Here is a 27,825-nt window from a genome sequence, read left to right as displayed (position 1 = left end):
TTTTATAATTTATTTTAAAAATTTCATTTAACTTCCAATTGATGTCAACTGTAAGTAATTATAATAATAAATAATAAAAGTCAGGTTACATTTATAATTAATTTTTAATTTAAAATATATAAACTGTACATTTATTTATCAGTTATCATTTAATTATTTATACATATACATATACATATATAATATTATCCATACTTTATTAAACTCTTATTTCCTTTGTATTCATATATATATATAAGGTATAAAAATTTACATTACAATATACCTTATATACTTGTCACTCGATCCATACCAATAAAAATAAAAATAATAATAAAATAATTACACCAGCAATGAGCATAAATTAATATTATCATAAACATACTGATGCGCCTGGCAGTTTGTCGCAACTAAAATTTCATATTACAAATCTAATTAAAACAATAAACAATTACAGTTAAAATCATCCTCCCTAATTAATAAAACTAAATAATTAATATCCTCAACACACAGAAATCATTGCTTGTAATTTATTATTTTTTTTTTGTTCGTTACATATAAACTCAGTCTACGAACGCGGTAAAAAATTTATTGTTCAATGCCTATTATTTTCTTTAACAATTAATTAATTAGTAATTAATAATTAATCAATAATCAATAATTAATATCTGTATAAAAAAAATGTAGAGAAAATTTTTTTGTTCCTTTGGAAGACTAAAAATAAAGCGAACTATAAATTAAAATTTAATTGTTTAAAAATAATTATCATATTTATATTTATATATATATTGATCCATTTTTATACGTTTGTTAATTTTAATTTTTTTTTAAATTTTTATCCCTGATGTTCTTAATCGTAAATTACAAATCAACGGAGTAACGATTGTACTTATAGTTATTGAATTTAATATTTATTTATATATTTAATTGTTTGTTGCTCCGTAACTAATTTAAAACATCTTTCTAACTATACTTGATTAAAATACAAAAATTTCACAGGTAATTTTACCCTCTGTACATTTATCCGCCTCATTAGATATTACGTTTATCAACGAAATTTATTTTTATTTCAAAAGTGTGGGTATAAACGTTTTGTAATACTGCAAGAGAATTCTCGCAACGCAATCGTCTCATTGATCCTCGATGATCCATAATAATAATTGTGGGGGGAGTAGTAGTAGTAGCAGAAGTAGTAATAGAAGTTTTATTATTATTATTATTATTATTTATAGACGAGAAAACGAGCAAGTGAGATCGAGAGCGATGTATCTAGGAGCTGGTGTGTCCTAGTAGAGAGGTAAATTTCAGCTGCCCTGATAAGGCATTTGATCGGGAAGTGAAGATGAGTGATTGTGGTGCGGGCTCTGATGGAAGTGGGGATTTGTACCGTCTTGAGATAACTCTGCGACTGGCTCTTCATACTTGCCGCGTTTGAAACGACCGTAGAGAGATGAGTATGGGAGATTGTAATGAATTGCCGCTTGATTTATACTCATGTGACCCAACCTGAAATTATGAAAAATTTTTTAGTAGGGATGAAAAATTTAAGGGAGTTAGCGGAGGGAAATAAACGAGCATGGTATCGAAATTCAAGTTTAGTAAAAGGAATTTTATTATCGGTTCACTTTATAATTGATTATTTATTTTAATATTGATTTAATTTGAAAAATTGGGAGTGATTACGGATTTTATTCATGATACTGAAGTCTAATAATTTTTGAATTTTTTTTAAATGATAAATTCTGAAAAAAATAAAAATATAAAAAAATGCACATGTGGCTTTTTTAATTTTCTACATGCGCATATTTTTTTTTTTTTTTTTGTTTGATTTGTATATGGAGTAAATAGAGTTTGTTTTTTCAGATGAGAGATTTCAGAATGATTCTGAAGTTAGCAGACAATAGATAATTTTTGAATTATATTTTTGACAATTCAATTTTAAAAAATTAAAAAACTAAAAAAATGCACATGTAGAAAATTAAAAAAACTACAAGTGCAATTTTTTTGAATATTTTTTTTGCGAATAATTTATCGTTTTAAAAAGAATCAAACAATTATTAGACGTCAGCTAACTTCAGTATCATGACTTTGGGGTCTGAATTTTTTTTGAATCCGCATTCACTCTGATTCAGAGTTTTAATATGTAAATAAATTCTCTTTGAAGTAAATTTTATTCCTGGGGATTAAATAAATAGCCATGGGCTCCGTATTTACTCCGAATTAACTCCGGATTTTTGCGTTCACTCAAAAAATTTTGAGCGTATTGTTAATTTATTATTTTTACGCTTTTTCTTTAGGTGAATTTAAAAATCGCGGGCTTTTTAAATTTTAAATTTTTTCTTACTCTTTATTTTTTTTATCTATTTCATAGAAGTTTGAATTTGAAAAATTACTTTCAAAATTTTGTTTTGATTTTTTTTTTCATTACTACGATACCATGCTCGTACATCTTCACTTATTATCTAGTAAGTGTTAAATTTTTTTTTAATACTAATTTTTTTTTAATACTAATTTTTTGTTAATTAATATTCATAATTAACTTAAAAAAAAATGTAAAATTAGTATTAAATAATTAAAACACCGAGTAGATAATGAATAAATTACCAAGCCATTAGTAATTTTCAATGATAAAGACTGCAGACAAACCTGACAGCTTCGAGAGCTTCGGTCATAGCATCCTCACTCCAAGGAGTTGGATTACTCCGACTCAATTCAATTCCCTCTCGTTTACATCTCCCGTAGAGAGTACCCGTGGGTATACCGAATTCGGTGGAAGCTCTTTGTACAGAAGTCTGGCCAGACCTTATTGCCTCAAGAGCTCTGTCAAGATCCGCCGGCGACCAAGTGGTGGGACTCGCATTGAATGGAGCCGCCAATCTTATGCCCTCTCTCCTGGCTATTTTGTACAGCGTACTCGAGGGTATGCCGAACGCCTTCGACGCTTTGTTCGCGGAAATAGTTCCCGTCCTTAGAGCCTCCAACGCGTTGTTCAGACTCTCGTCGCTCCAGGATTTAGTGGGTCCGTCTTTCTTTGGAGTGTCGATGCCCAGTCGGTGGGCGCGCTGCCACAATGTCGTCGATGGGATTCCGAATGTCGCTGGAATTTATTTTGTTAATTTAAAATTTGAAAATTTGAATTGGGAGCTGGCTAGTGTTGATCAGATAATTACCCGAAGCTTTTGTTAAACTCATGTCGTGATTCCTGAGAGCGTCAAGTGCAGCGTCCATGTCTTCCTGTGTCCATGATTTAGAGCCATGATGATGTCCAGAGCCTCCCGAGTGACTTCGTGAATTGTTTTCACCGGAATTTGAATGAACTGAACTGCCGGACGGCATCAAACCCAATAATTCGGGTGTTATCATCATCATATTGTCACCCTCAGCTGCATGTTTAGAACTAACGCTCGCACAATCCGACATATGACTGTCAATGTCTATTGTGTCTGATGAATCCATCGTGTGAAGTGTTTCAAATTTTATTTTAACGTTATCACAATTTTGTATATCTGAAATTATATTTATATTTAATTATTCATTAAAATTAATAAAAATTTTATTTTTATTTTATTTCTAGATAAATATAAACCTACAATTTAAAAAATTATATTTATTTTTATCTCAGTGATGAAAAATGATCATCATTTTAATGTTAAGTCAGATCACAAAAAATTAAACAACAATTGCTCGTAAATTGACGTCAAAAATAATTTTATCTTTTCGGTAAATTTTTTATAAAAAAATTCCCCAGAAAATTTTAAATGTACACGCACTTGTGTGAGTAAACTTTTTACTAAAAAAATTCGTCTTCTACTTAGACACGAAATGAGTAAAAAAATTTTCACTCAATTTTTTGCAAAATAATTGTCTCTTTTCTAAAAATCTTGACATTGAAAAAATTACCGCTGGTCAATTGACGTCTATTTGACTCTGCCTTAAATCACTAGTCCAAGTACATGATGTTCCATACAATTTCCCACAACTGTTCTATTTATTTATTTTTAAAAAACTACTGAATAATTTTAAAATAAAAAATCAAGCTGAATTTATCACTAAATTCGAATTATTAGTTATTGATATCAATAATCGATGGCTAAAAGTAAATGAAAAATATTTTTTACAAACGAAATATTTATAGAGACAAAATAAAATAGTATGGAGATAAAACGTAACAAAGTATCAAGTAACTGACAACTGTCGAGACTAAATGATAGTGCGTGGGTCGCTAATATCAAAAGAATAAACGGAGCAAATCTAATCGTAAATAGTTAAGTGCTATTAGAGCAATTACTGGTTAATTCTTCTATGATCTAATGAGAGGATGATAATTACGCACAACTATCTTGAACATGATGGTAATGATGATGATGATGACGAGGACGAGGATGAGGATGAGGAAGAGGATGAATGGGATTACCTGTAGAATGGTTATCAGTGTCCCTGAGATGTGTGATAGTGGTACCGACGAGGGTGGCACTCGGCGGCGTCGGCTGAGTCTCTGGTGGTAAGTCGACTTCGCCTGGATCCGGATGGTGACCGTAATGACCTAGACCTGTGTGACAGAACATGTCACCTTTTAATTAAAACGTGAAGATGATCTGCTCTGGGTTAAATAATTGTTTTGTTAGGACGCCCCACACCCGTCGTCCGGAGGATTTATTGTTTTATTATTTATATTAGTATTTTTGTTTTTGTTTACCTGCGGCTATGGAAAGTTTTTTTTTTGTATGACGGCACAGTTTCGCGTGGAATTGTTTGATGGTTGAGAAATTCTTGTATTGCGTTTTATTTTATTTAATTTAAATATTTTTTTTTTACTTCATCAACAATTTTATTGCGGAAATTTAATTTTATAAATTTTACTTATAATTTAATTTTAAAAATCCATTAATATTTTGATGATAAAAATTCAGTATAAAAATTTTATCATAAAAATAAAATTTAAAAATTTCTTTCCGTATTTTCATTTCAAATAAAAAAAAAATATGACTTAAAAAAAAAAAAATTAATAAAATAGTAAATCTATAACTCATCTTTTGAAACCAATACTAATAATACCGTTGACAATAACAGCAAAAAAAAAAAAGTAAATAAGAAGAAGAATAATGTTTAAAGACAACGTGGACGTCTCAGGTGTGGGGCGCAGGTTTTGCCTTCAATTGGCTTACCGTTATTGTTGTTTGTGCCGTTACCGTTGTTGGTGTCTCGCTGGCAGGATTCCAGGATTACTGCTGCGTCTCCTCCGCACTCCTCATCCTCCGTCTGCCAGTCACCCCGGTGATTCTGTGGAACATCCGGTACGAATTTAGCATCGGGTTGCTTACAGTATCAGTTTGTCAGTGAGTATAGCCCAGAATAAGTAATATAAAGACGCAAGACTACGAGCGCAAAGACCGCCGACTAACGGACGCGGAATTAATAGCCGGCGAACCAATCGCTCGTTCCACAAATAATAATAATAAATAAATAAATGACGAACCTCTTTGTCGTTTTCACAGCCGAATCCTCCAGCCCCAGTGTTCTCGTTATCCTCCTCTTTGTACCTGTCGTATTGTCCCCTCGAGTCAGTGCTAGTCGGTCTTCCAGCTCCTCCTCCAACAGCAGCCTCTCCAACGCCAGCAACTCCACCAGCGAATCCCGTTCGTTGTCGTTTGTACTTTGGGTGATGTCTCTTAAGTTTCGCGTAATTGAATCTCGATGCACCACCTCCTGGTTCTCGTGGTGACGAGCTCAAGCTTACTGTTGCTGGCGCTTCCTTACTCTCCGGCACTTCGCAGAGTCCTTTTATTTTTAATTGATCCGCCGTTTTCAATAATGACTAAAAAAAAAAACCACAAATTAATTAATTATTTTTTTTTTTAAGCATAATTATTAATTATTGATAAATACATAAGTAGGATTGATAGAACTGATGGGTGTTGGGTGTAAAGTAAAAAGAGTTTGATGGTAAGGACAGAGATGGAAAAGAATGGAGAGTCGAGAGTGTCGGCGGGTGTGTTCTTAAATCAACCCTCGGGTGGTGCGATTAGAGCTTACGGTAGTTGTAGTTGTAGTAAAAGTAGTAGTCTGTAGTTGGAGCGATTGTACGAGCCGGGGTGTCGGCGAAGGGAAAAACGCCCGCAGGAAGAATGAAGAGGAGAGCAAAGTGCTAGGCGGGTGAGCAAGAGGACGAGAACGAGGATGGGAATGGGAGTGCGAGGGAGTTGAGGCCTCGACGTGGCTGTCGCGACCCCAGGGCCGTATCGACCACCCCCATGGCCCCACTGGGCAACCCCTGGCTCTCAATTTCCTACCCCCCGGGCTCTTGTTCACCCTCTCGTATATCAAGGCTTGGTCGGTGACTTTTCGTGCAGGACATCCAGCCCCCTCTGTGTAGCTGTCGTTATCACGGAACTTTGGTTGTGTATGTCAGCGGGCAATCATTATCTGGTTATTATTTTTTACAGAGAACGTGGGGTAAAATGGAACCGCGGTCTCGCAGAAGAAGATGCCGGACGATGCAAAGAAAGTGGTTTTGATAAACGCGGGGTTTTCTAAAAGTGTTAGGAAAGAGGAGAGACAGAAATGATAGCAAATAAAATAAAGGGAATGAACGATAACGAAAACGTAAACGTAGTCGACACGCAACGGCCGGACGCCAGCGGAAATTCGAAGTAGAGGGAGGACTGAGGAGTGTTGAGGACATGGGAGAGAGAAAGAGGGATTCAGTTTGCAGAGAGCGATGCAGAATGGGTGGTGACGGCGGTGGTAGCGCAACCAAGCACCGCGCGACGAAGATAACTTTATGTCGGGGCAGAGAAACTGACTCAGACAGCGATAGCAGAGTCGGAGTCAGAGCCAGAGGAAGAGGAAGAGGAAGAGGCAGAGGCAGAACCAGTGGCGCGGTTGAAGGGAGAGCTGGTGAGTTGTCGGGAACTCGAGAGCCAACGCCAGAATCCCAACCTCACCAATCAATACTTAGGGTTCAAGGGCATCGCCCGAACAATTATACCCTGACTAATTGACACGAGGAAAAGTCTGCGTCTAATGTCTAATAAATCAGGGATTTTTTTCCGTTCCCTGGGAGCAGAAGCGAGCGAGAAAATTAATGAGCTGCGGGTGAATCTGGTCCAGGTCTAGGTGATGAAGGATTCGGGGTAAGAGATCGCAGTCGCGCTAGGTGAAAAAAGAGGCGAGAAAATAAAAGTTTTTATCGCAAGTCCAACAGGTGCAAATCCATGAAAAAGCTGAGCAAAAGGCAGTTTCCGGAGCAAGTGGATAGAAGTAGGATAGGAAAAAAAAGTGAGTAAAAGAAAGAAGACGGCACGCGATCTTGAGGTAAGAATGCGCAAGAGGAATATTTTTCTTGGCCTCGGAACTGGAGCCGATAAAAAGGACATAAATGCTCTAAGCGAGTGGTAGTCGGGGTGGATAAAAATAAATCCCACGAGCTGGGAAATGGATGAAAGTAAAATAAAAAAAGGGTGAAAGTTGTACGGGTTGCGGATATGACGTCATAAAGGAGCGATAGTGTAACGGGCGCAAGCGTCTTTGGGTCTTTCTCAGCAGACTAGTGTCTCTGGTCTCTTTCTTGCCCTCTACTCTTTCTCAGCACGGAGTGAGTTACACGTAATGTTCTTACTGAATGGAAGACCACGTGCTTGAACCACGCAAACGACAAGTATCAAGAAGAACAAGAACAAGACGACAAAACGTGGAAAACGATTTGTGGAAGGGGTTCAATGAAACCGCTCATTTTTCGTTTGCTCTCCCGTTCTGTTCGTGGATCCGCGATTTAAAATCCTTCTTTCATTTTGTAAAAGCTTGAACCAAAAGTTGCAGATGAAAATTTACTGCAATTAAAAAAATTAAACTAATAAAAAGTTTTCCAACTTGCAAAGTACAAAGTTTCCGGATGAATTTTTAACTTTATCTCCACGAAACAACTTTTTTTGCTAAATAATAAAGTTTAGTTAATACAAGTTGAAAATAACATTAAAGGCTACTCGAAAATAAAATTTAAAGGGAAATGGCTTTAGGTTTAGTCACTAGTCTGCATTCATTGGACCCAAGCCAGCCGCTCCACACATGGATTAGATATGCGGCCCATGGTGTCATGAGTATAGTTCCTCTGTCTGCTCCACAGTCGTCGAGAGTATAGATGCTGGTTTTAAAATTATTTTTCAACTTCAGGTCTACGCACACTCATGTTAAACTTTTAGCTCCGCTAGACTATACCAGTCGAAACTCCGAAATCGGTGCGAATTTTGTTGGTCTATGACGTCACCCTCTAAATAAAAAAAGTCACCCAGGGATTGTTAATAAATAAAAACAAATTTTTCAAAAACTTTTAAATAAAAGTTGTAGAGAAAAAAATTACAAAAAAAAAATATTTGAAAAAATTGCACATGTAGTTTTTTAAATTTCCTACATGTGCATTTTTTTAGTTTTCATTTTTTTGCAATTGATTTGCCAAAAAAAAATTCTTAAGTTATTAATCGTCTGCTAACTTCAGGATTATCAAAAAAAATCACAAAATATCAGAAATTTTTTTTTATCTACTGGTTATGTGGCATGTAAGCTTTCTTCAGTGCCGTCAGTCTTCAAGAATGTTTACGAATGTGCCAAGTAAAGAGGGTGGATAATATGTGAATGTTCTTAACTACATACTGTACATATATATATATACATACACACGTATATATGACTATATGTTCCCAGACATTTCCGAGGGCTCTCGTAAAGTCACTTCCTTACCACTTTACTGGCGCAGAGGCAGAGGGCATCTACACTACACTAATATATATACATGTATATATATGTATATATATATTTATAGTCATAGTGTAGAATAGAATCATCTCTCCGCTTTTTTTTGAGTAACATATTAAAGTATACTATTAAATATATACATATATATGATGTGTTAGTGTGCTCGTGTGCGTAATAAAATTCTTAACGTCAGCAGACCGGCATTGAGCCAAATGTGATAATTTATTTTTTAAAATAATTAAATTAAGTAAAAAAAAAAAAAATGAAATTTAAATATATACATATATTCACGGCACACACTTGTAACACACGTGATTTCCGGTAAGGAGCAATCTATGAATGTACGAGTAGATCACTCACCTGCACTTGATACAGATACGGCTGGAGTACGATGACGCGGGGGAGGAGGAAGTGAGAGGAGTCGGAGTAGTAAGAATTATTTAGTCGTAGCGGTAAGTCGAGGTGGAAGGGGGTATGGAGGAAAAGAGCCTTGGAGTAACAATAAGAATAAGAGCAAGAAGTACGCAGACGGAAGAGAGAAGGCACGTGCGCGAGACTCTCACTGGGTCCGCGGATACTAGAGCGAAGAAAGCCGGCTGGGGTAAGGGAGGAAAAGACGAATGGGTGGAGAGAGAGATGATAAAGAGTGGAGGTAAAACGAGTCACAAAGCGTTATCACACACGTGCTTGCTGCTGGTTGATGACTGATGATTGATGCTGCTGCTATTGTCCTCAGCGATCAACGAATGTAATTTAAAATAAACGCACGCACTTTAGTGATGGAACTGGTACTTGTACTTGTATACCACTGGGTAAGTCCGTTAAGCGATAAAAGAGCGAATGGTTTGCTCTTGAGTATTACTGAGGATAATTCTTAGCGGGGCCCGGTCTCCGTGGCGAAGCCCAACGAAAGTGAAATGGCATTCGGAGGCTCTCTGGCATCGGTAGAGGACGCCAAGCGGCGGCGTCGGAGCGCTGTAGGAGGAGAATGAGGTGTAGGTATAGAAGAGGAGGTGGAGAAAACTCCTGGAGTAAGAGGGAGATGGAGAAAAGAGGGAGAGACGAGAGATGGAGATGGAGTGTCGGGAACAGCGGCGTATTTCCAACACAGGCAACCAGGCCACGAATTTCGCCGACGCGAGCACCCGACGGCTCGCTTTACTTGCCTTTCAATAGACAGTTGTATGTGTGTTTAGGAACGGCGACAAAGGACCGAGCTGGCTAGATGTTAACAGAGAAACGATCAGACTCACACACGCGAAACTCTAGTGGATACGAGTTGAGTCGAGTCGAGTCGAGTTGAGGTCTACAGTGAGCAGGGGTGCGTGTTTTAGAGCCTCAGACCAATATATATGTATATATATATATATATATATATATATATATATATATGGTGGTAGAGTGAGAAGACTGACGGACGAGCCGCAGCCAATGAGGAAGAGGAACAGAGCGAGTGAGAAAGACAGATGTTGGGTAGAGGCGCGAGACGAGGAGAAGAGCGAGTGGAGGGAAAGCGGGAAAGGAGAGGGAGGGGGACGGATAGACCCGGCGTTAAAGGGGCGAGGGAGTCACGGAAAGAGGAGGCCCGCGGAGTTCGAAGGTATGCGGGCGACAGAGAGGATCGATCTATCGGAACGTGGATAATCTCGAGGAGGGGACCCCCGGTTGTTGTTTGGACCCGTCTGCGCGGCTCTTTGCTTCATCGTGCGATTCAAACGTTTGCCCAACTTGCATTTTTATCCACATTACATTGGATATTTTATTTTGCTTATACATCAATTGCCAACTCTCCTTACATCGGGTACTTTCCTCGCTTTTAATATGTAATCTTTTTTTTTGTAATTTAGCTGGTAATGTGCGAATGCGTGAGGCGAGGAGAAAATTAAATGAAGAATGGAAGATGGAGAATGGAGGAGGGTAAAGAGGATGGAGATGAAAAGAGGTGACGATAACGCTGCCTGCATATGAAAGACGAGACGCTATATTCTACTCGGGCGCGGCCAAAAGCAATTTTACTGACGGGTACATCCACCCGATACTCGGTGCCAGTAAAATCACCGCAGGACCACGGGAAGTCTGATATGGAGTACGGGGATAATGGGGTAGGATTCAGGATAGATCGAAATGGAAGGCAAATGTATGAGAAAGGAGGCGGAGGTTTATAAGAAATATATGTATATGTATATGTATAATATGAGGGAATTGGTTAGCTGTTAGCTGATGTGTAGATTTGCCAGCGAAATGTGGAGGGCCATGCGGATCGCACACCACCGCGGAGATATTATTCGGATTCTGTGTGTGGCACACGAGCATACGGCAGCCTATGGATAGCAGACCAGATTCGCCCGACGCGAGCAAGAGTTAGAGGCCAGAGACACCAGTGGAGGTGGATGTGGATGTGGAGATCAAGGGGCGCAGAGAGGGATTCAGATGAGAGAGGGCACAGGCTGTCGCGGTCCAGAGTTTGCGCAGACAAAGGGAATCTGCCTCCAGTCGCCGGCTCTACGCACACGCACCCATCGCAGCACATATGTACATGTGCAGCACACACACTCACGCTCGCAGAAAACCGCGTGGTACAGTCGAGAGTGTAAGTTGAGAAATTTTGAAACCAACCCAAAAGAAAATAATTAATGCGGATAGCTCAGTAACAGCGTTTGCCATTTGTATCTATTTGTTTGAAACATTGCACCTACACCACCATGTAATAGCACTTCTGTGTACATTTAATTATATTTTAGTTAATTATATGTATGGATCTGGTCTATGAATGTATGCATCTGTAGAATCGATTGCGAATATTGTCTCTCCCCAAATAATTCAAGTTTTTGATAACGTTATTAGTTTACTATAGTGGATACTCCGGTGCCCAGAGGTACAGTCAATGTAGGAAACATTAATTATTCCATCTCAGGACTCGGCATTGTTCGGTATATGTATGAGAATGGGGAATGTGAGTGTGAGTCTGATGTATATTCAACGCGGCTTCCCCAGGGAGACGGCTAAAGGGGTTTTATACAAAATGGCTTGCATTATTTGGTAGCAGGAACACGATAGTTTGCGCTGGGTACTTCATTTTTTGAATCCCAGTTTTGGCGAAACTGGGCAAGGCTGAAGTTGGAGAAATGGAAATAGAAATGGATGTGAAGAGAATAGAATATAAGTTTTAACAGTTTCGCGGTGTAAAGTGGATGTAGAGTTCAAGGTCTGTAGAACGGGATCCTCGGAGGTTTTGCCTTGTTCAGATCCCCACTAACACCAAACCAGCTCTTGGTACGAAGGAAGTAGTGTAGTAGGAATCGAGGAAGATAAAGAAGAAGAAAGAGAATAAAACGTACGCGGTGGATCTGTACTACTGAGTAGTTCCTGGTCAGGTGTCCGAGTTTATATACGAACCTACTCGAGAAGCTAGTCCGTAACCAGGTCACAGAACGTCCTCATTTTATGTCATGCTGGATTTTTTGTGCTGAGATATTTTTTTAAGTTACCCTACATTTTGGAGTAAACCTGGACGTTAAATGTAAACTGGTACCTTTTGTAGTCTGATAATATTTAGATACGGAAGAGTAATTATTTGTCTTGGTCCTGCTTTACTCACAACTACATGGAGAAAGTCTTGGTTGAAATTCTATGGTGTCATAGTAATGCTGGACCATGTTAGCCACCTTATGAAAATTTAAATACACAGGCAATTACTGTGGCCATAATTTTTGCATCACGTTCTAGAAAATCGACTCCATTTTAGAAAATCCATAATACGGATAGCCGACATCTAATAATTTTTGAATTTGAAAAAAAAAAGATAAATTATGAAAAAAATAAATATTTGAAAAATTGCACTTATAGCTCTTTGAATTTTCTATATGTGCATTTTTTTAGATTTTTTTTTTGCAGTTGATTTGCACCTGAAAATTGCACAAAATCAACTACTGAAAAATGAGTGTAAATGTAGCAGACTTTAGTAAAATTTAAAATTATAAATAAATAGAGTAAATAATTAAAAAAATCAAATTTGAAAAAAATGCACATCTACAAAATTTTGAAATTGATAAGTGCATTTTTTGCAAATTTTATTTTTTAAATTATTTACTCCATTTATTTATAATTTTATATTTGTCTAATGTCTGCTACATTCACTCATGCAGACATCAGGCAAATTTTTAATTATTAATAGGGTAAATAATTAAAAAAATAAAATTTGCAAAAAATGCACATCAATTTCAAAATTTTGTAAATGTCCATTTTTTTCAAATTTTATTTTTTTAATTATTTACTCTATTCATAATTTTAAATTTGTCTGATGTCTGCTACATTGACACTGACTAAAAAATATTAAGTTAGAGAATTTGCTAATTAGAACATCTTGTTTATTTAAATTACCGTAAGGTGGGCAACATGGACATCGCTATTACAGCATTTCAAACAAGAAAAATTTCTCCATGAAACGAGTAAAATTCATACTCTAAAGAAATTCTCTCCGTGACGATGAGTTTTCTTACATGCGCAGATCTAGGTAAAGGTAAAAGTACAAGTACTCGGAGATATAAAAATAAGAACAAGCGTGACAGAGAACCGGGTCACGGATCCCTTATTTTTAAATCTTTATTTTGATTCCCATTCTTGGTGGATAGAAGCAAAGCTGAAACGGCGACACTTATTGTTGGTACAGATGTAGTGTCTCGGTGGTACGTAGTCGTGTAGAGTCTCCAGGTCTACAAGAGCTTAACATCCTCCAATATATATATATATATATGTATATATATATTGTACATTGTAAAGTGAATGCACCGAGCGACCGACCGAGCGACCGAACGATACGGGTGAGGTATTTTTCAACCGTGCCACAGGCAACTTTGCCGTTTTTTTATTTTATTTATTTCCTTCTGTTCCTTTCTTCTCAATTCCTTTTCATTTTATTTTTCTTTCTCGCTCTCGCAGACACACAAGACCAGCACTCTTACTCCGATTCTCCAATAGCCCACAGCACACCAAGAGGGGAAGAAAAGACATCTCTGTGTTTCACCAACACAACCTCCTTTCATGTGGGGATTCTTCAAGGTCAGTCCTTGAAACACGTGATGCGCTCAGCTGGGATTGTTAACTACATTTTAAACAATATTTTATATACATCCATATATATACATATATCATTAATTTGTTAAACTTGGGTTTATGAAATTTATTTAAAGTTTATTGACCTCTACCTTTACCTCCACCTCGACACCCGGTTTAATTATTCGAATAAATTATTCGCCTCAGAAATTGCCGCCATAAAATTTTAAATTTCAAAAAATATAATTATTTTTTTTTTTATACAGATGTGGATTGCGTGCCGGCAAATTTAAATACCGAGAATGTTATTAAATAAATGACAATTATTTAATAAATTTTAAATTTTAAAATAGGAATGAAATTATTGCGCAACTCTTGTTGCATAATAAGTAATTATTTTGAAAAAGTTTCAATTATTTAGTAAATATTGGTTTAGTAAATAAAATCATTGTTAAAACATCAAAGTAATTGATAAATAACTCATAAATTTAATAATTGTCCGATGTCAATCGGTTGCGTAATTACATGAGCGTATAAGTTAAGTACATTGGAGACGTTGGACGTTGTGCGTGCGCGCGACGTTACATTATTATTATCATTGTTGTTATTATTATTATTATTATTATTATTATTATTATTATTATTATATGTGTATATATATACTTGGTCATTGGCATAAGTGAGACGGAGCAAGAGATCATTGACTCGATTTTCTTCGAAGGCGAATAAATTTTATATATTTTATTTATTAACCGCTTTCGCGAATTTATTTCGCGGGGAAATTATTTGAGGTCCAAGGGCGGATGATAGAGATGTAGATATATATGATATATGATATATATATCATATAATAATTAATATGTTATCTAGGAACAGAGAAAATTTTATGATACTGGTCAGCGACGTTTACCAATTTTTGGATTTTTTTTAAAAGGATAAATTAAAGAAAAAAAAATATTTTGAAAAAATGCACTCGTAGTTTTTTAAATTTTCTACATGTGCATTTTTTTAGTTTTTATTTTTTTAAATTAAATAATTGTCTGTTAATTTCAGAATTATTAAATTATTACGATCAAGTTGGTAGACAACTAGAAACTTTTGGATTTTTTGTAAAAGGTTAAATTACAAAAAAAAAAAAAAAAAAAATTAAAAAATTGCACATGTAGGAAATTAAAATAACTACAAGTGCAATTTTTTAAAACTTTGTTTTTTTTATAATTTATCCTTTAAAATAAAATTCAAAAGTATTTAGACGTCATCTAGAAGAAAATTTTTGTTTTCAATAGTGCAAAGTATTTCTTGCGCAAATTTTGTTTTTGTTTTTGTGTATATATATATATGTATATATGTATAGATTAAAAAATTAAAAATATGGTTTAAAAGAAAGGGAAGTGATTTGAGAGCCCCTGTAAGCTCGCGCAGAGTAGCCTGATTGCCGAACAATGCGTCCTAACGAGATGGGGGTCGAAGACTGTCCTTTTATTGATTTCAACCAGGCGCGAGAGTCACGAGACGACTACGACGACTACCACGACGGCTCTCTCTCTCTCTAGTGCTATTAAAAAAAAACCGGTAATTTTTTCAGCCGCCGAAGCGGTTGAAAAAAATTTTGGCTTTTTTCTGAAAAAGGCGGTTTATTTGAATTAATTGTAAATTAAACTTATCAATTAATTAATTAACTATGTCTAATTACTGTTAATTGTTAGTCTATGATTGGCATTGATAATAATGAAGTTTTCAGAGACATACCAGTTCAAAATTTGCTGAATGATGATGAGTTGCGATGAGGCATGACTAACCTTTATTTACGATGCACGGTTTTAAAGGCTATGTAGACATGTAACGCGTTGGTAATTATAGTTACTGCGGTAGTCAGTAAAAAATATACATGTATATGCACATTAGCATGGAGTGCTGATATAAATTAAATGAAAACTTAACTGGTGGTTTTAAAAATGCTCAGAATCCTCGGCTCGGTTTTGTTCAGTAGGTGAAACAGTTGAAAAGCCGGGAAGTTATTTTTTCTATATATATTTTCTTCACCTAACCGTGATAGTAGACCGTATTATTTACGATTAAAAAACTACTGAACAAAGTGAATCCGGTGGATAAAAAGGGATTGGTTGGATTGTGTTGGATGGAAAGAGAGAGACGCGACGCGATGTATGAACGCCTGGTGTTTGCGTCATGAATTTAAATCTGTGCCTGAGATTGTTGACTGCTGGACATTGCCGATGTCTGGTAAGTTGGGGATGTTGTTGATCGGGTTAAGGTTTGCCGACTTGTTGGTAAGCTGGGGAACCGGCTGTTGGTAAGGAAGGCTTGGAAGTGGGAGAGACAGCGCGAAATTAGCAAGAGGACAAAGTTTTCGGTGGATGTCTATTACACTGATCTTGATACTAGATTCAGAGCCCGAATGTCTGGAGTATCATTACTCAGATTTCTGATGATATAGAAAATCAATCACCCAGATACCGATGACACGAATTGACTTGTTATGGACCGTAAATTTTGAATCAAAAAGAAAATTTTGAATTCAGACTTTTTATAGATTTCTTTAGGCGGTGATGGTTACTAGATTTTCCATAAATTTTCTATGTATTTTCCATTTATTTTCTTAGATGGTTATGACTAGTAGATTTTCCATAGATTTTCTACGTATTTTCCATTTATTTTCTTAGACGGTGATGGTTACTAGATTTTCCTTAGATTTTCTTAGCCGGATTTTCTTTACGTCCAGATTTTCAATACACAAAAAAAAAGAATTTCTTGACACAAAAAATTTTCACTCTCCTTAAGAAAATTTTTCTCCGCCCAAGAAATTTTTCGCATTATGAAAATAAAACAGAAATTTTCTTACGACGAGAATGGATTTTCTCAGAGCACGAAAAAACTTTAAGTCTATAATTTTTTTTCTCATCCCAAGAAAATTTTTGTATTCAATTTATAATACAAAGAAATTTTCGCGCCCAGAAATTATTTTTTTCTGTGTAGACTTTTCACAGAAATTCTATAAAATTCTTAGAAAATCTATAGAAATTTTCGAATCCATTTTCTTTTTGATTTAAGATTAACGGCCAGAGTCAATTTGTGTCATCAGGATCTGGGTGATTGATCATCTGTATCATCGAGAATCTGGAAATCCTGGATCAGGATCAATACATCTGCGTCATCAGGATCTTTGTAACAGACATCCATGGAAAGCTCCCCGTAAATTTTCTCTCACCTGAAGTTCCGCTTGGGACACGTCTATTTCCCCCTTATAGACGAACTCTATTATGAATTTCAAGTCGTTGAAACACACGTCCTGGGGCATTATTATCGTCGGATGCTTGCAGGGGTTTGATAGCAGGAGTTTTTTAAAGTATGAACTGCATGCTGATAGCACGACCTAAAAAATAATTATTTTTTACTTTAATTGTTGTTCAGTTTCGCGGGTTACGTCATATATGATAAGATTGTTATCTTTGCACTTTTGCTGATGAGCGGAATTAATATATGTTATATATTATATATAAATATATGATCTTATAAGCCAGTGGCTTTATAACTTTGTGTTTTTTTCATGTTACACTTGCCTACCTTGTGCGCCTTTAACGATGCCTCGTTGCAGGCAAGTGTCACGTCCACGAAAGCCTCCGTTTGCAAAAGCTGGTGGAACACTGAGGTCATATTTGACTGGTAATTGTTCCAGCGCAGGCAGTAATGCTGCCCGGCCATCCCTCCGCTGTTTAAACAAAAAATCATTTATTATTGTATTGTCAAAATTTGGAAACGAAATTATTAGCCATTGTCATTAAAAAATATATATTTTGAAAAATTGCACTTATAGTTTTTTTAATTCTCTACATGTGTATTTTTTTAGATTTTTTTATTTTGTAATTAATATGAAGAAAAAAAAATTCAAAAATTGTTAATTGTCTGATCTTCAGAATCTGAAGTTAGCCGACATCTATTAATTGTTTTTTAAATAATAAATTATCAAAAAAAAAATATTTTAAAAAATTGCGCTTGTAATTTTTTTAATTCTCTACACGTGCATTTTTTTAGATTTTTTTTTTTTGTAATTAATATGGAGAAAAAAAATCCAAAAATTTTTAATTGCCTGTTGACGAGGATGATACTTATTTTTAATTATTTACAAGATTGAACTGACCTATTTTGACATTTTTGCTGTCAATAAAATCCATTCAATGAATTGAGTAACAAATGTTATTTTTTTTTATCTTATCTCTGACAGCAAAAAATAAATATTTTTTTTTCCACAAGGAAAAATAAACTCTTAAAAAATTTCAGGACAGGTTCAAAAAATTATAAATAAATTAGTACCTGTAGTGAACACCCCAGTAACGAGCAGCCTCCATTTAACCAGGCTTGTTTATTATCCACAAAACCACCCGATGAATCACATAATTAATTAAAAAAAAATAAACAAAAGCGTTAACACGACGTAAAAGACAGGACCTGGTGTCCTGAAGTCGGTAAGTCAGATTGCGGATTAATTAAAAAAATAGCAGCAGATTTCACACGTCACTGTCCTTATTTTTCTTAGCTCATTAGCCTACGCCGTCTAGACACGCAGAGAAATCCGATAAATAAAATCAACGAGATTAAATTAAATTTCGAAAAAAGTTATAAAGGCTCTTACTAAAAATCGGAAAACGGACTCTGGGACTTGATTATTAGAGTTTGAAAGTACGGGCGTTGGTCTGAATCGCGATATTCACCTGTTCTCTGAACCGTATTTTATCTGTCTCTATCTATGCGAGTCTCTTTATACGGGCTATTTGCGTTATCTGTCCGTCGGCATACGGACTTTTATCAGCTGCTTAGACGACTCACGATAACGGATACTTATATTCTCTCTCTGTCTTTGCTCCTAAGCATCATTCCTTTACTTTATCTCATATTTTTCTACATACTTACATACTCAACTTATATTTCTTCAGTTTATTGCTACATTACATTACAGGCCAGCAGACTCAGCTGAAGATAGTCTCCGCTGGTCCCATTGGTTCTCTCAAGTTAACGTTTTCGATTCCCTTATTCATCAGTTCTCTCATTCCACTTCATTCTTGTCTTTGCATCAGTTTGCGTTACTGGGAGTGTACAGAGATCGTTTTTTTTTAAAATTCACTCTTTCTTATTTAAAAGCCACTTGAAATTACGGTTTTCTACCCCGTAATTGATCAATATCTTGAAACAGAAGAGTGATTCTTCATCCATGTTCAGTTTTTCTGAAAATTAACGAGTAAAATTCATTAGATAGTTCTTTCCATGTGAATCTGTTACAATGACTGAATATGAAGATGCTGTGAGCTTGATCGCGGGTACATAGGCCAAGTAAGCAGACTCTTGTAATCTCGAGTCTCAAGTCTGAAGAAGTAAAGATCCTATACAAACATGGCGAGATATGCTCTCTAGTATCCAGCATCCATTCGGTATCCGAGATCCAGCATCCAACATCCTCTTACTTTGCTCTTTATATTCTTTCTCAACACACCTGAGTGCCCATTACAGCTGGTATCCTACCTCTAGCTAAATCCTCTCTATTCTCTCATCCTCTGTCTCCTTTGTTTTCATTTCCATCCGGCTCACTGTCTCTTGTATCTGTGTCTCTATTTCCTCATGCCAAAGTCCAATGCATTCACTTGTCCCATTTCTCTTCACCTTTTTTATCTTTAGCTCCGATATAAACACTCATTTTTATTTACCCGAATTCTTTATTGTGCTGCTTTTTTTTAAATTCAAATTATTTAATTTTCCCGCGTTAAAGTTGTAAAACATTTAATTGCTCAACCCTTACGGTACTTCCGGTTTATTGACACAGTGACATAACGAGCGATTACCAGTTTATATTTTTTAAAAATCGAAAAGCATTATCGATTATTTATCTCATAAAATAAAAATATATTTTAAATCATAAATATAAATTTTAAATCAAATGTCAAAGGCTTTTCTATTTATATTTCTTTTTTTGGTGAAAATAAAAAGGGAGAATAATAAAAAAGGCTAAAAAAGTTCTGACGTCTTTCTGCCCTTTCAATTCGGTTTTCTTCAACCCTCTTCATATATATATATATTTTTTTTTTTCCTATATATTCTTATATCTGCTGATGGATATAAGCCCACACTTGCCTTATTTTTTTTTCTTTTTTTTCCAATCCCCAATTTCTTCTTGCCCATTTTCGTTCTTTATCTCGTACAATTTTTCACCATCGTCATATATATATATATATATAGATCTGAGAACAAAGCAACGAAATAAACGATAGGTAAAATACGTATGCTCAAATCGTCGTAATTTTCGTTAACTCGCAACATCGTCAGCTCTATACTTCTATTGCAAAATTGAGGGTGTCTATATATATAAATATATATGTGCTCGTATTCGTACATACACATATATATATATATATATATATATATATATATATATATATATATATATATATATATATATATATAAATGGTTATTCTCCCTTGTTGGTTGGTTTTTTCGCCCTCTCTTGTAAGTTTCCATTTATTCTACACGTCCCTTGCGTTTCTTCTTGCCATCGTGTAGCACAAACACATCAGAGAGATGAAGAGGAAGCTGGATAGGAGTAACGCAGAGGAGAGGAGAGGAGAGCAGAGAGAAGGGAATAAACGAAGATGGTACTTCCTCGTGGCCCCTTTTCTTCTTCATCTTCTCCGCCCAACTCTCTTTATTTCCCTTTTCCCTTTACCCTTCTCATCATAAACCCCCTGGCCCCTTTTATCTCCTCTCAGCAGCCATACTCGCTTACTTTTATACTTTCTTTCTTTATTATTTCTTTCAGTCTCTCGTTCTTTCTTTCTTTCCTTTGTCTCTCCCTGTTCAGCTCAGCCGTTGAGGATCCTGCCAACTTATATCTTTCGTTCTTACTCATCTCTCCCTCTCTCAGCTTTTTTGTTCCTCGTGCTCGGTTTTTTTTATACTCTGTTTCCGTCTCTGTCTCCGTCACTCTACTCGTTTCATTTTTTCTTTGTCGTTTAGCATCGGAGCTGCTGGTGCTACGAGGCCACGGGGCTCTTCTCTTATTTTCTTCTCTTTTCTTCTCTTTACAGTTCCCAGTTCCCAGTTCTCAGTTGAGCTCGACTTCGCTCTTACACCCGTACCCTGGCTCGCCTAAAAGTATTTTCCTCAGCTTCCTCCTTCACCTCTTTCACTTCTCACCTCCTCGTCCACCCACTGTCCTTCTCTTCCTTGGCTTTTACGTTTTTCCACCGTTATCGACCTTCTTCGCTTCGTTTTACTTCACTCTTCTCTCTTCTCTCCGAGACATTTTATACCGAACTCTATACCATCAACCTCTGAGCTCCTTCTCTTTCTATTTCTCAAGTATAAGAAAAATAAAAAATAAAAATAATATAAAAAACTAGAGGTAATAAAAGAAAAAACTAAGCTCGAGAATAAGAGAGACAAGTTTTATGTTGAAAAATCCTCCTCTCTTTTATTTTTCTGTCATCGTTTTCATCTTCCCCCCCCCCTCCCACCTCCTCTTCATCTTCTTCTGATCGTCGATATATTTTTTTTTGATTTTTACACTTCTTCATCTTCTCCGTCATGTTTTTAAATATAAAAATATATAAATATATATATATATATATATCAGAGAGGTGGATGCTATTTGCAAGTAAATTATTCATGTATTTTATGAACAGAATGAACGTCGCAGTTGGGAAAAACAAGAATAATTGGGTGACTGAGATATAAAAAGAGAAAGAGGACTGACATTAAGTGGAATAACTGGTACTGAATTTTCATATGACGTCGGTGGGTTAAATGAATTTAATTATTTAATAATTTCTATAACCTTCTTATTAATTAAAGATCAATATATTTGATTGATTTATCGTTACCGAAAATTTAACTCATGTTGATGCGAATAATCTTTCACAAATAAAATTTTTATTATTATTTTTATGATTAAATGGACGGAGGATCCGTAAAAAAATAAAATTTTTTATTTTTATCCTGGCGAGTATCGACCAGGTTTTTTTTTAACCCCAGCAACGAATAGGAGGGAAAGGAGAAGATGTAAGAATAAAATAGACGTAAAATGTAACCCCTACATCCTGAGAGAAACGAGAAGGATGACGAGGATAAGGAAGAGGATGAAGGGAGCTCGAGGGGATGGGGAGAAGAATAAGAGAAATGTAAAAAGAAAAAGAGGGTTTGCTGCGAGGGGTTAGAAAGTCTTGGCGGAAACTATATACGAGCAACTCCCAGGAGTTGTCCTCTACGTCGTTGCCGTGTGTAAACTCGAGATGGATTTTTTATCTTTGTCGATCGTTACACGAATACACTTTGTGTATTATAATATTTAATATTTATATATAAGTCAATAAATTTTTTTTCAGACGGTTTAAAATTCAGGAATATTTTATTTTTTTTTAATTTTAATTTTTATTTAATAAAGGGCAGAAAGTATCCTGACTGGGTCAGTTACAGACGGTTCAAATTTTCCAATAATTTAAAAATAAAACCGATCAATTTTTTTTTTTTTAATTTTAATTATTTAGTTTAAATACCAGCCGTTAAAAAGTCACAATAAATTTATAAACTGGGGTAATTTGGTCTGTTGAAAAAATTAATATTTAGGCATCAACAATTTTTTATCCTTATTTTTAATCAGAGGTCGGCCTGGAAGCAGATACCAATTGCTCCATATTACCCCTATATGTACAAATTGCCCTGAATTTCCCAATAAATTCCATTGAATTTCCCTTCGCAAAAATAATTCATTCCTTGGCCAATAAAAAAAAAAAAAATAAATAAATAATTATCCTTCAGAAATAAAAATCCGTCCAATAATTATCGCCTTGTGACAGTACAGCCATTAAACGATAATTTAAGTTAGAAAATAAAGGAGTAAGAAAGCCAGAGCCAAACTATATTTACTTAGATATTAATTTACACTATCCTAGAAATATAAATATATGTATACACATACATATATAAGAAGTTTCGCGTAGATATTTAATGTGCTGTACATATTTAAAAATTTCCCATCAAGTTTTACCCACATACTTATAACTACATAAACCCAGCAATACTTTCTACATAGATAGAGTGGCAAACAATTTTTTCCCTCTACTTAAACATTATTCTATGCCTTTCCCTACATACTACTATATATATATATATATATATATACTTCATACACATCCTGTAACTCCTACCTCTTTAACTTTTTTTTTTTTCATTCTCTTTTCCTATCCTATCACATTTACCACATCCACATCCACACTCTGTCTCACGTACACATATCATTTGTTCATATATATGTACATGGTATCACACTTTCATCCGCGCGTTTTCCAACGTCACTCACGCGCTGAATTTGTTGACCGGTATCCGGGCTTTCCCTCACGCGAATAACCCATATTTACATCAACATCAACATCTACATCAACTACAACAACAATAACAATAATAATAAATTTAAGAGAATGGAATTAAACCGCATTGGTTTAGAATAAGATAAAAACACGGGCACAAAAATAATAATAAACAAAAAAGTATATAAATAAAAAGAAAATATGAATTAAAGACGTCGCGAGAAAGCGATGAATCAGGAGTCCACGGGAGCGTGGCAAAGTAGTCCTAATTTCCGTCTTCTGTACCGTAAGGTAACAGTACAACATTCTCAGATGCCCTTCGCTTCATCTTATTCTCATTTTATTTATATTATTTTTTTACATCAACTTGTTCCTTTAACTCCTTTACCTTTCATTTACGCGACGGTCTTCTCTTATCTCACCTCCTGCAGTTCCGTCTCTCTCACCTGTTCTTCCATTTTTTTTTCATCATTATCATTGTTTATTTTTTATCCATAATTTACGTTTCATTGCTCTCGCTTATTATCATCATTATTTTTCTTTAAAAAAATACGGAAGTTTTTTTTTATCAATTAAAGCGGGAACTGGAAAAATTTTAAATAAAAAATAAGCGGGAAAATTAATTAGTGAGTGAAAAAAAAGATAATAAGAAGAAAAATAGGGAGAGATAAGGGTAAATATGAATAATCCTGTGTGAATAGATAGGGTTTATATATATATATATATATATATATATATATATATATATATATGTGTGGTGTTGTATATAATGCGCAGTTGAGTATCATGGGGGTGTGACGTGACGTCACTCAAGGTCGCCAGTAAACTAGAATACGTTACAGCATAACATTAATGTATATGTGGTACACAGATTCATATATATGTACATATATATATATGTGAATGTATGTTTCTAAAAAAAGATACGAGGGCTATGATATTTTTTAAAATTCAATCCAACCCTTAAAAGGGTTTCAAGAGATGCACGTGCAGCCACGTCATCTTTTTCCTTTCTTTTTTCTTTTTTTTTAACTTCTGTGTCTGTATTTTAAAGTATGAATGTGACACAAATTCAAATATGGCGCTTTGCGTGCACGAGCGATGAGAAAAATAAATGAAACAGGCGATAATAAGAATAAGGATGTTGAAAAAAAGATAAGGTTTAAAAAAAATGAGGTTAACAAAAAAAAAAGTCGAATGAAATAAAATAAAAAATATATGAGGTAAAATATCACGAGATGGAGAGAACGGATCGAAGAAAGGTAGAATGGGCATGGAGGGAAAGGGTGGAAATGGGTTCTGTGAGGGTGCTTTTTTCCTGGTCTCCCTTTTCTCTTTGGCTTTCTCGGTACTTGAGTCGTTGCCGACTACTGCACGAAGAAAGGGGCAGAAAGAGGGTGGGGGTGGGGGGTAATAGTGCTGGCTATATGCTCTGGACTTGGACGAATAGAACTGGGACTAGTGTAGAATGTAGCTTAGCAGAGTAGAAAATGGTGGGAAGACATAACGGGAAAGAAGTAAAGGGGGATGTAGTGTGCGGGTGGGCGGACAAGGATAAGAGAGTCTCTTTGTATCGGGGTGAAGCAAAGGGATGAAAGCGCTGGGATGAAAAAGCTGGGAGAGACAGATGGCCGTTGGACAATGAGAAACTTGAGAGAGATAAGGTATAGTATAGAGTTGAGCGTATAAGGGCTCAAAGAATATGTATAAGATCCTCAAGTACGAATGGGCGATGAGAGAATACCAAAGCCGGAAGAAAGCTTCAGAATAATAAAAAATAATAAGAATGCTGTAGCCAAGTAAATTAGAGATTTTTTTTTATTTTATTCTCAAAGAAGAAATGACGTTAAATTTTGAATTTTAAATATTTGACGTACTGTAGGCTAGATATATGTGGATGTAAGAAGGAGAATGAGCGAGAAAAGGCATAAAAATAATAAGAAAAGATAATATGCTCTTGCTCGTTTTACTCTCATTGGAGTATAGAAGTGAAGGCTTTTTCTTTCCTCTCTGGCTCCTCAGTTAGTCTCCTTCGTTGGGTTTGCTGAAGAAACAGGATGTGGGTGGCGGGTGGCGGTCGCTCGGCAAGACGTAGACTGAGGAATGGAGAGAGAGAGGTGAGGAAGAGCTCGGGTGAAAGGCAAGGAGGGTTTGCCGTTGGCAAACTGTTCTCTTCTTCTTCTTCTTCTTCTTCTTCTTGCTCCGGGTGTTCTGCTGCTGCTTCAACTTCACATTCACGTTCCTCGACTTGGTTTCCAACGAAGCATAGAGGAATGAGAGGATGAGGAGAACGGAAAATAAAAAATGACTAAGACGGAATATAAAAGTAAAAAGAAGTTGTCTGCTTCGACTGGTGCTCGGGCAAGTTGTAGTGGAGAACGCAGTGGAGAAAGAGCTAAAGCACCAGAGAAAAAGAGAATATATATATATATATATATATTTTTTCTCATTTTATTTCTCTTAACGTCTCTCTCCGTGCTCTTTTTCCTTTACTTCTTGTGTTATATCCCTCTCATGGCGCTTTGAGACTTTACTTCCATTCTACTCTGCTGCCTCCTCTGCCTCCTCTCCAGCCTGTACTTTACTTTGCTTTATATATGTACATATATATGTATATACATCCAATCCTTGAAAGTAAAGGGGAAAAGAAACGAGAGAAAAGGAAGAAAAATGGCCAGAAATGTCCGGATGAATAACGGTAGATATCGCAACGAGGAAAGAGCTGGTGTGGGTTTTATTTTATTTTTTATTCTTTTTAGACAAAGATAAAAGCAAAGTATGGTAGGGAAAAATCGAAGACTGTGTTCTGTATATATATGTATAAGGTGTATATGGACGTAGAAGGCTTTCTGTGATGAGAAGTGCGGAGCCGGGAGGAGCAGAGAAGAAATAAAGAAAGAAAAAGAGATAGAATAGTGGGAGGGGGAGGGAAATCGAGGGAAAGAAGCAAGTTCGAGTTTTAGTTTGCGAGAGATGTTGAGAGGGGACAAAAGAGAAAATGACAAAGACAAGAAAGGCGAGAGAGAGCTTCACATGCCTCCTTTCATTCTGAGCATCTTTAGCTGCTTGTCAACCATGATAATTCACCTGATGTTTTTTCTTTCTCCCATTTACAAATATATTCTTCTTTTTTTACTCTTACAGACTCTTATTTATCATAAGTACAGGTATTTTTAGTGGATTTGCATTTATATATCTTCATTCTTACTTCCTGTGTCATGCGTGCAGTGACAATAATGGAGAACAAAGATAATGAAGATGAAAGAGAGAGGTTGGGAGCGAGGTACTGCTGGAGGTGGAAGCGGAGGTGAATGGAAATGGGTGGAATTAAATATTTTTCGTGTTATTGCCTTCAAGATGGACTTGATGAGTGTATAGAGAGCAAGTAATCCGAGGTAAAGTAAGCAAGGCCGATACGGACACTGTTAAATTCTGGAGAATGTGTACGGCAGCATCGGGGTGGCCTAGATTCAACAACTCAAGACCTGCTTTCTAGCCAGCATTTCTCTTTATCACTGCAACCAAGAGAATACTTGCTACCTACAACCGTGAAGGATCTAAAGAAAATCCTTATGCGTCTGCTTCATTTATTTTCCTTGTCAACGACCGGGACCATCAGCGGTTTACTTCCTTATGGTTTATTACTCCTGCCATCATCAGTCACTAAATCCGGCTGATGATACCGACAATCAATTACTGGGACTTGCGTCTGCATATACATTCAAACTTGAATTCCTGGTATCGTATTTTCCTGGTGCCTTTCTAGATGAACTGGGCCAGTGTAACTCGTCCTATTGTACTTGTATTTTTAAAATTTATTAGTTGATAAGATTGTGACGATAAGACTCACTTAAGAAGTATCTGGTGACGTAATTATTTGATTTACGAGTTCGATTGAGTGTTTATTCAACGTCAATTTAAATACACGTGACCTGAACTTGCCTGGGAATTTTAAATTAACCGCGGGAACTGTCATTTTTTTAAAATTATAAATAATTATTATTATCTTATATTATTTACTTAATAATTATAATAATAATAACAATGATAACGATAAAGTCAATTAATGAATTAAAAATAATTAGCAATTAATTCATTGGCGGTTTAATTTAAATTTGGCGCGTCAAGTGTCCAAAACAAATCCACGTTCTCTCGCTGTCAAACTGCCGCGTTTAAAAATACAAATTCAAAAGACCCTAATTACTGTCATTATTATCATGATAATGATAATGATAATTATCATTGTTATTAATTACGAAAATTAATGAAATTAATTGACAATGACTAATATAAATATAGGATTTTTTTTTTCCTACCTTACCATGACCCGTATGACAAATCAGCTCTTAAAGATGTTATGGTGAACAAGACAATAAATAGTAAACAATAAACAAATAATTGTGCAATTGGGCCCGTGTAGGCCCGTTAAATTGCACTAGTATAAATAAATAAACTCGCGATTTTAAATTTCACTTTGAATTAAAAAAAAAATTTTAAAACGTCACTGTCAGTTGGTTTTAATTTTAAAAATTTATCCCGCGAATTGTCATTTACTTTATTAGATATATTAATATATGTATTTATATATATTTATATTTATATGTATGCGAAAATCACGTTTATTTTGTATACCGGGATGTATGATAACACGACTACGTCGCACCGCGACGTGTGACAAGC

At 35.6% G+C, this 27,825-nt stretch overlaps 1 protein-coding gene across 2 annotated transcripts; it reads right to left on the bottom strand.

Moving 5' to 3' along the window:
* Positions 1-84: 84 nt before the first annotated feature.
* Positions 85-27,825, bottom strand: LOC103576328 (uncharacterized). 2 transcript variants are annotated; one of them, XM_014444155.2, is made up of 9 exons: positions 27,462-27,825; positions 17,362-17,506; positions 17,006-17,170; positions 5,456-5,794; positions 5,145-5,259; positions 4,394-4,549; positions 3,150-3,485; positions 2,626-3,076; positions 85-1,485 (listed from the first exon to the last, which is right to left on the bottom strand). In XM_014444155.2, the coding sequence occupies exons 1-9, from the start codon at positions 27,467-27,469 to the stop codon at positions 1,284-1,286; spliced, it is 1,917 nt and encodes a 638-aa protein (XP_014299641.1). In that variant the 5' UTR covers positions 27,470-27,825; the 3' UTR covers positions 85-1,283. The 2 variants fall into 2 exon arrangements, with proteins under 2 accessions (XP_014299641.1, XP_014299639.1); XM_014444153.2 differs by lacking the exon at positions 27,462-27,825 and adding an exon at positions 18,109-18,518.

Source organism: Microplitis demolitor, chromosome 4 (assembly GCF_026212275.2).
Source record: "Microplitis demolitor isolate Queensland-Clemson2020A chromosome 4, iyMicDemo2.1a, whole genome shotgun sequence".
Taxonomy (NCBI): Eukaryota; Metazoa; Arthropoda; class Insecta; order Hymenoptera; family Braconidae; genus Microplitis; species Microplitis demolitor.
The sequence above is the reverse complement of the archived record's forward strand: the minus strand, read 5'-3'. Positions and strand labels throughout refer to the sequence as shown.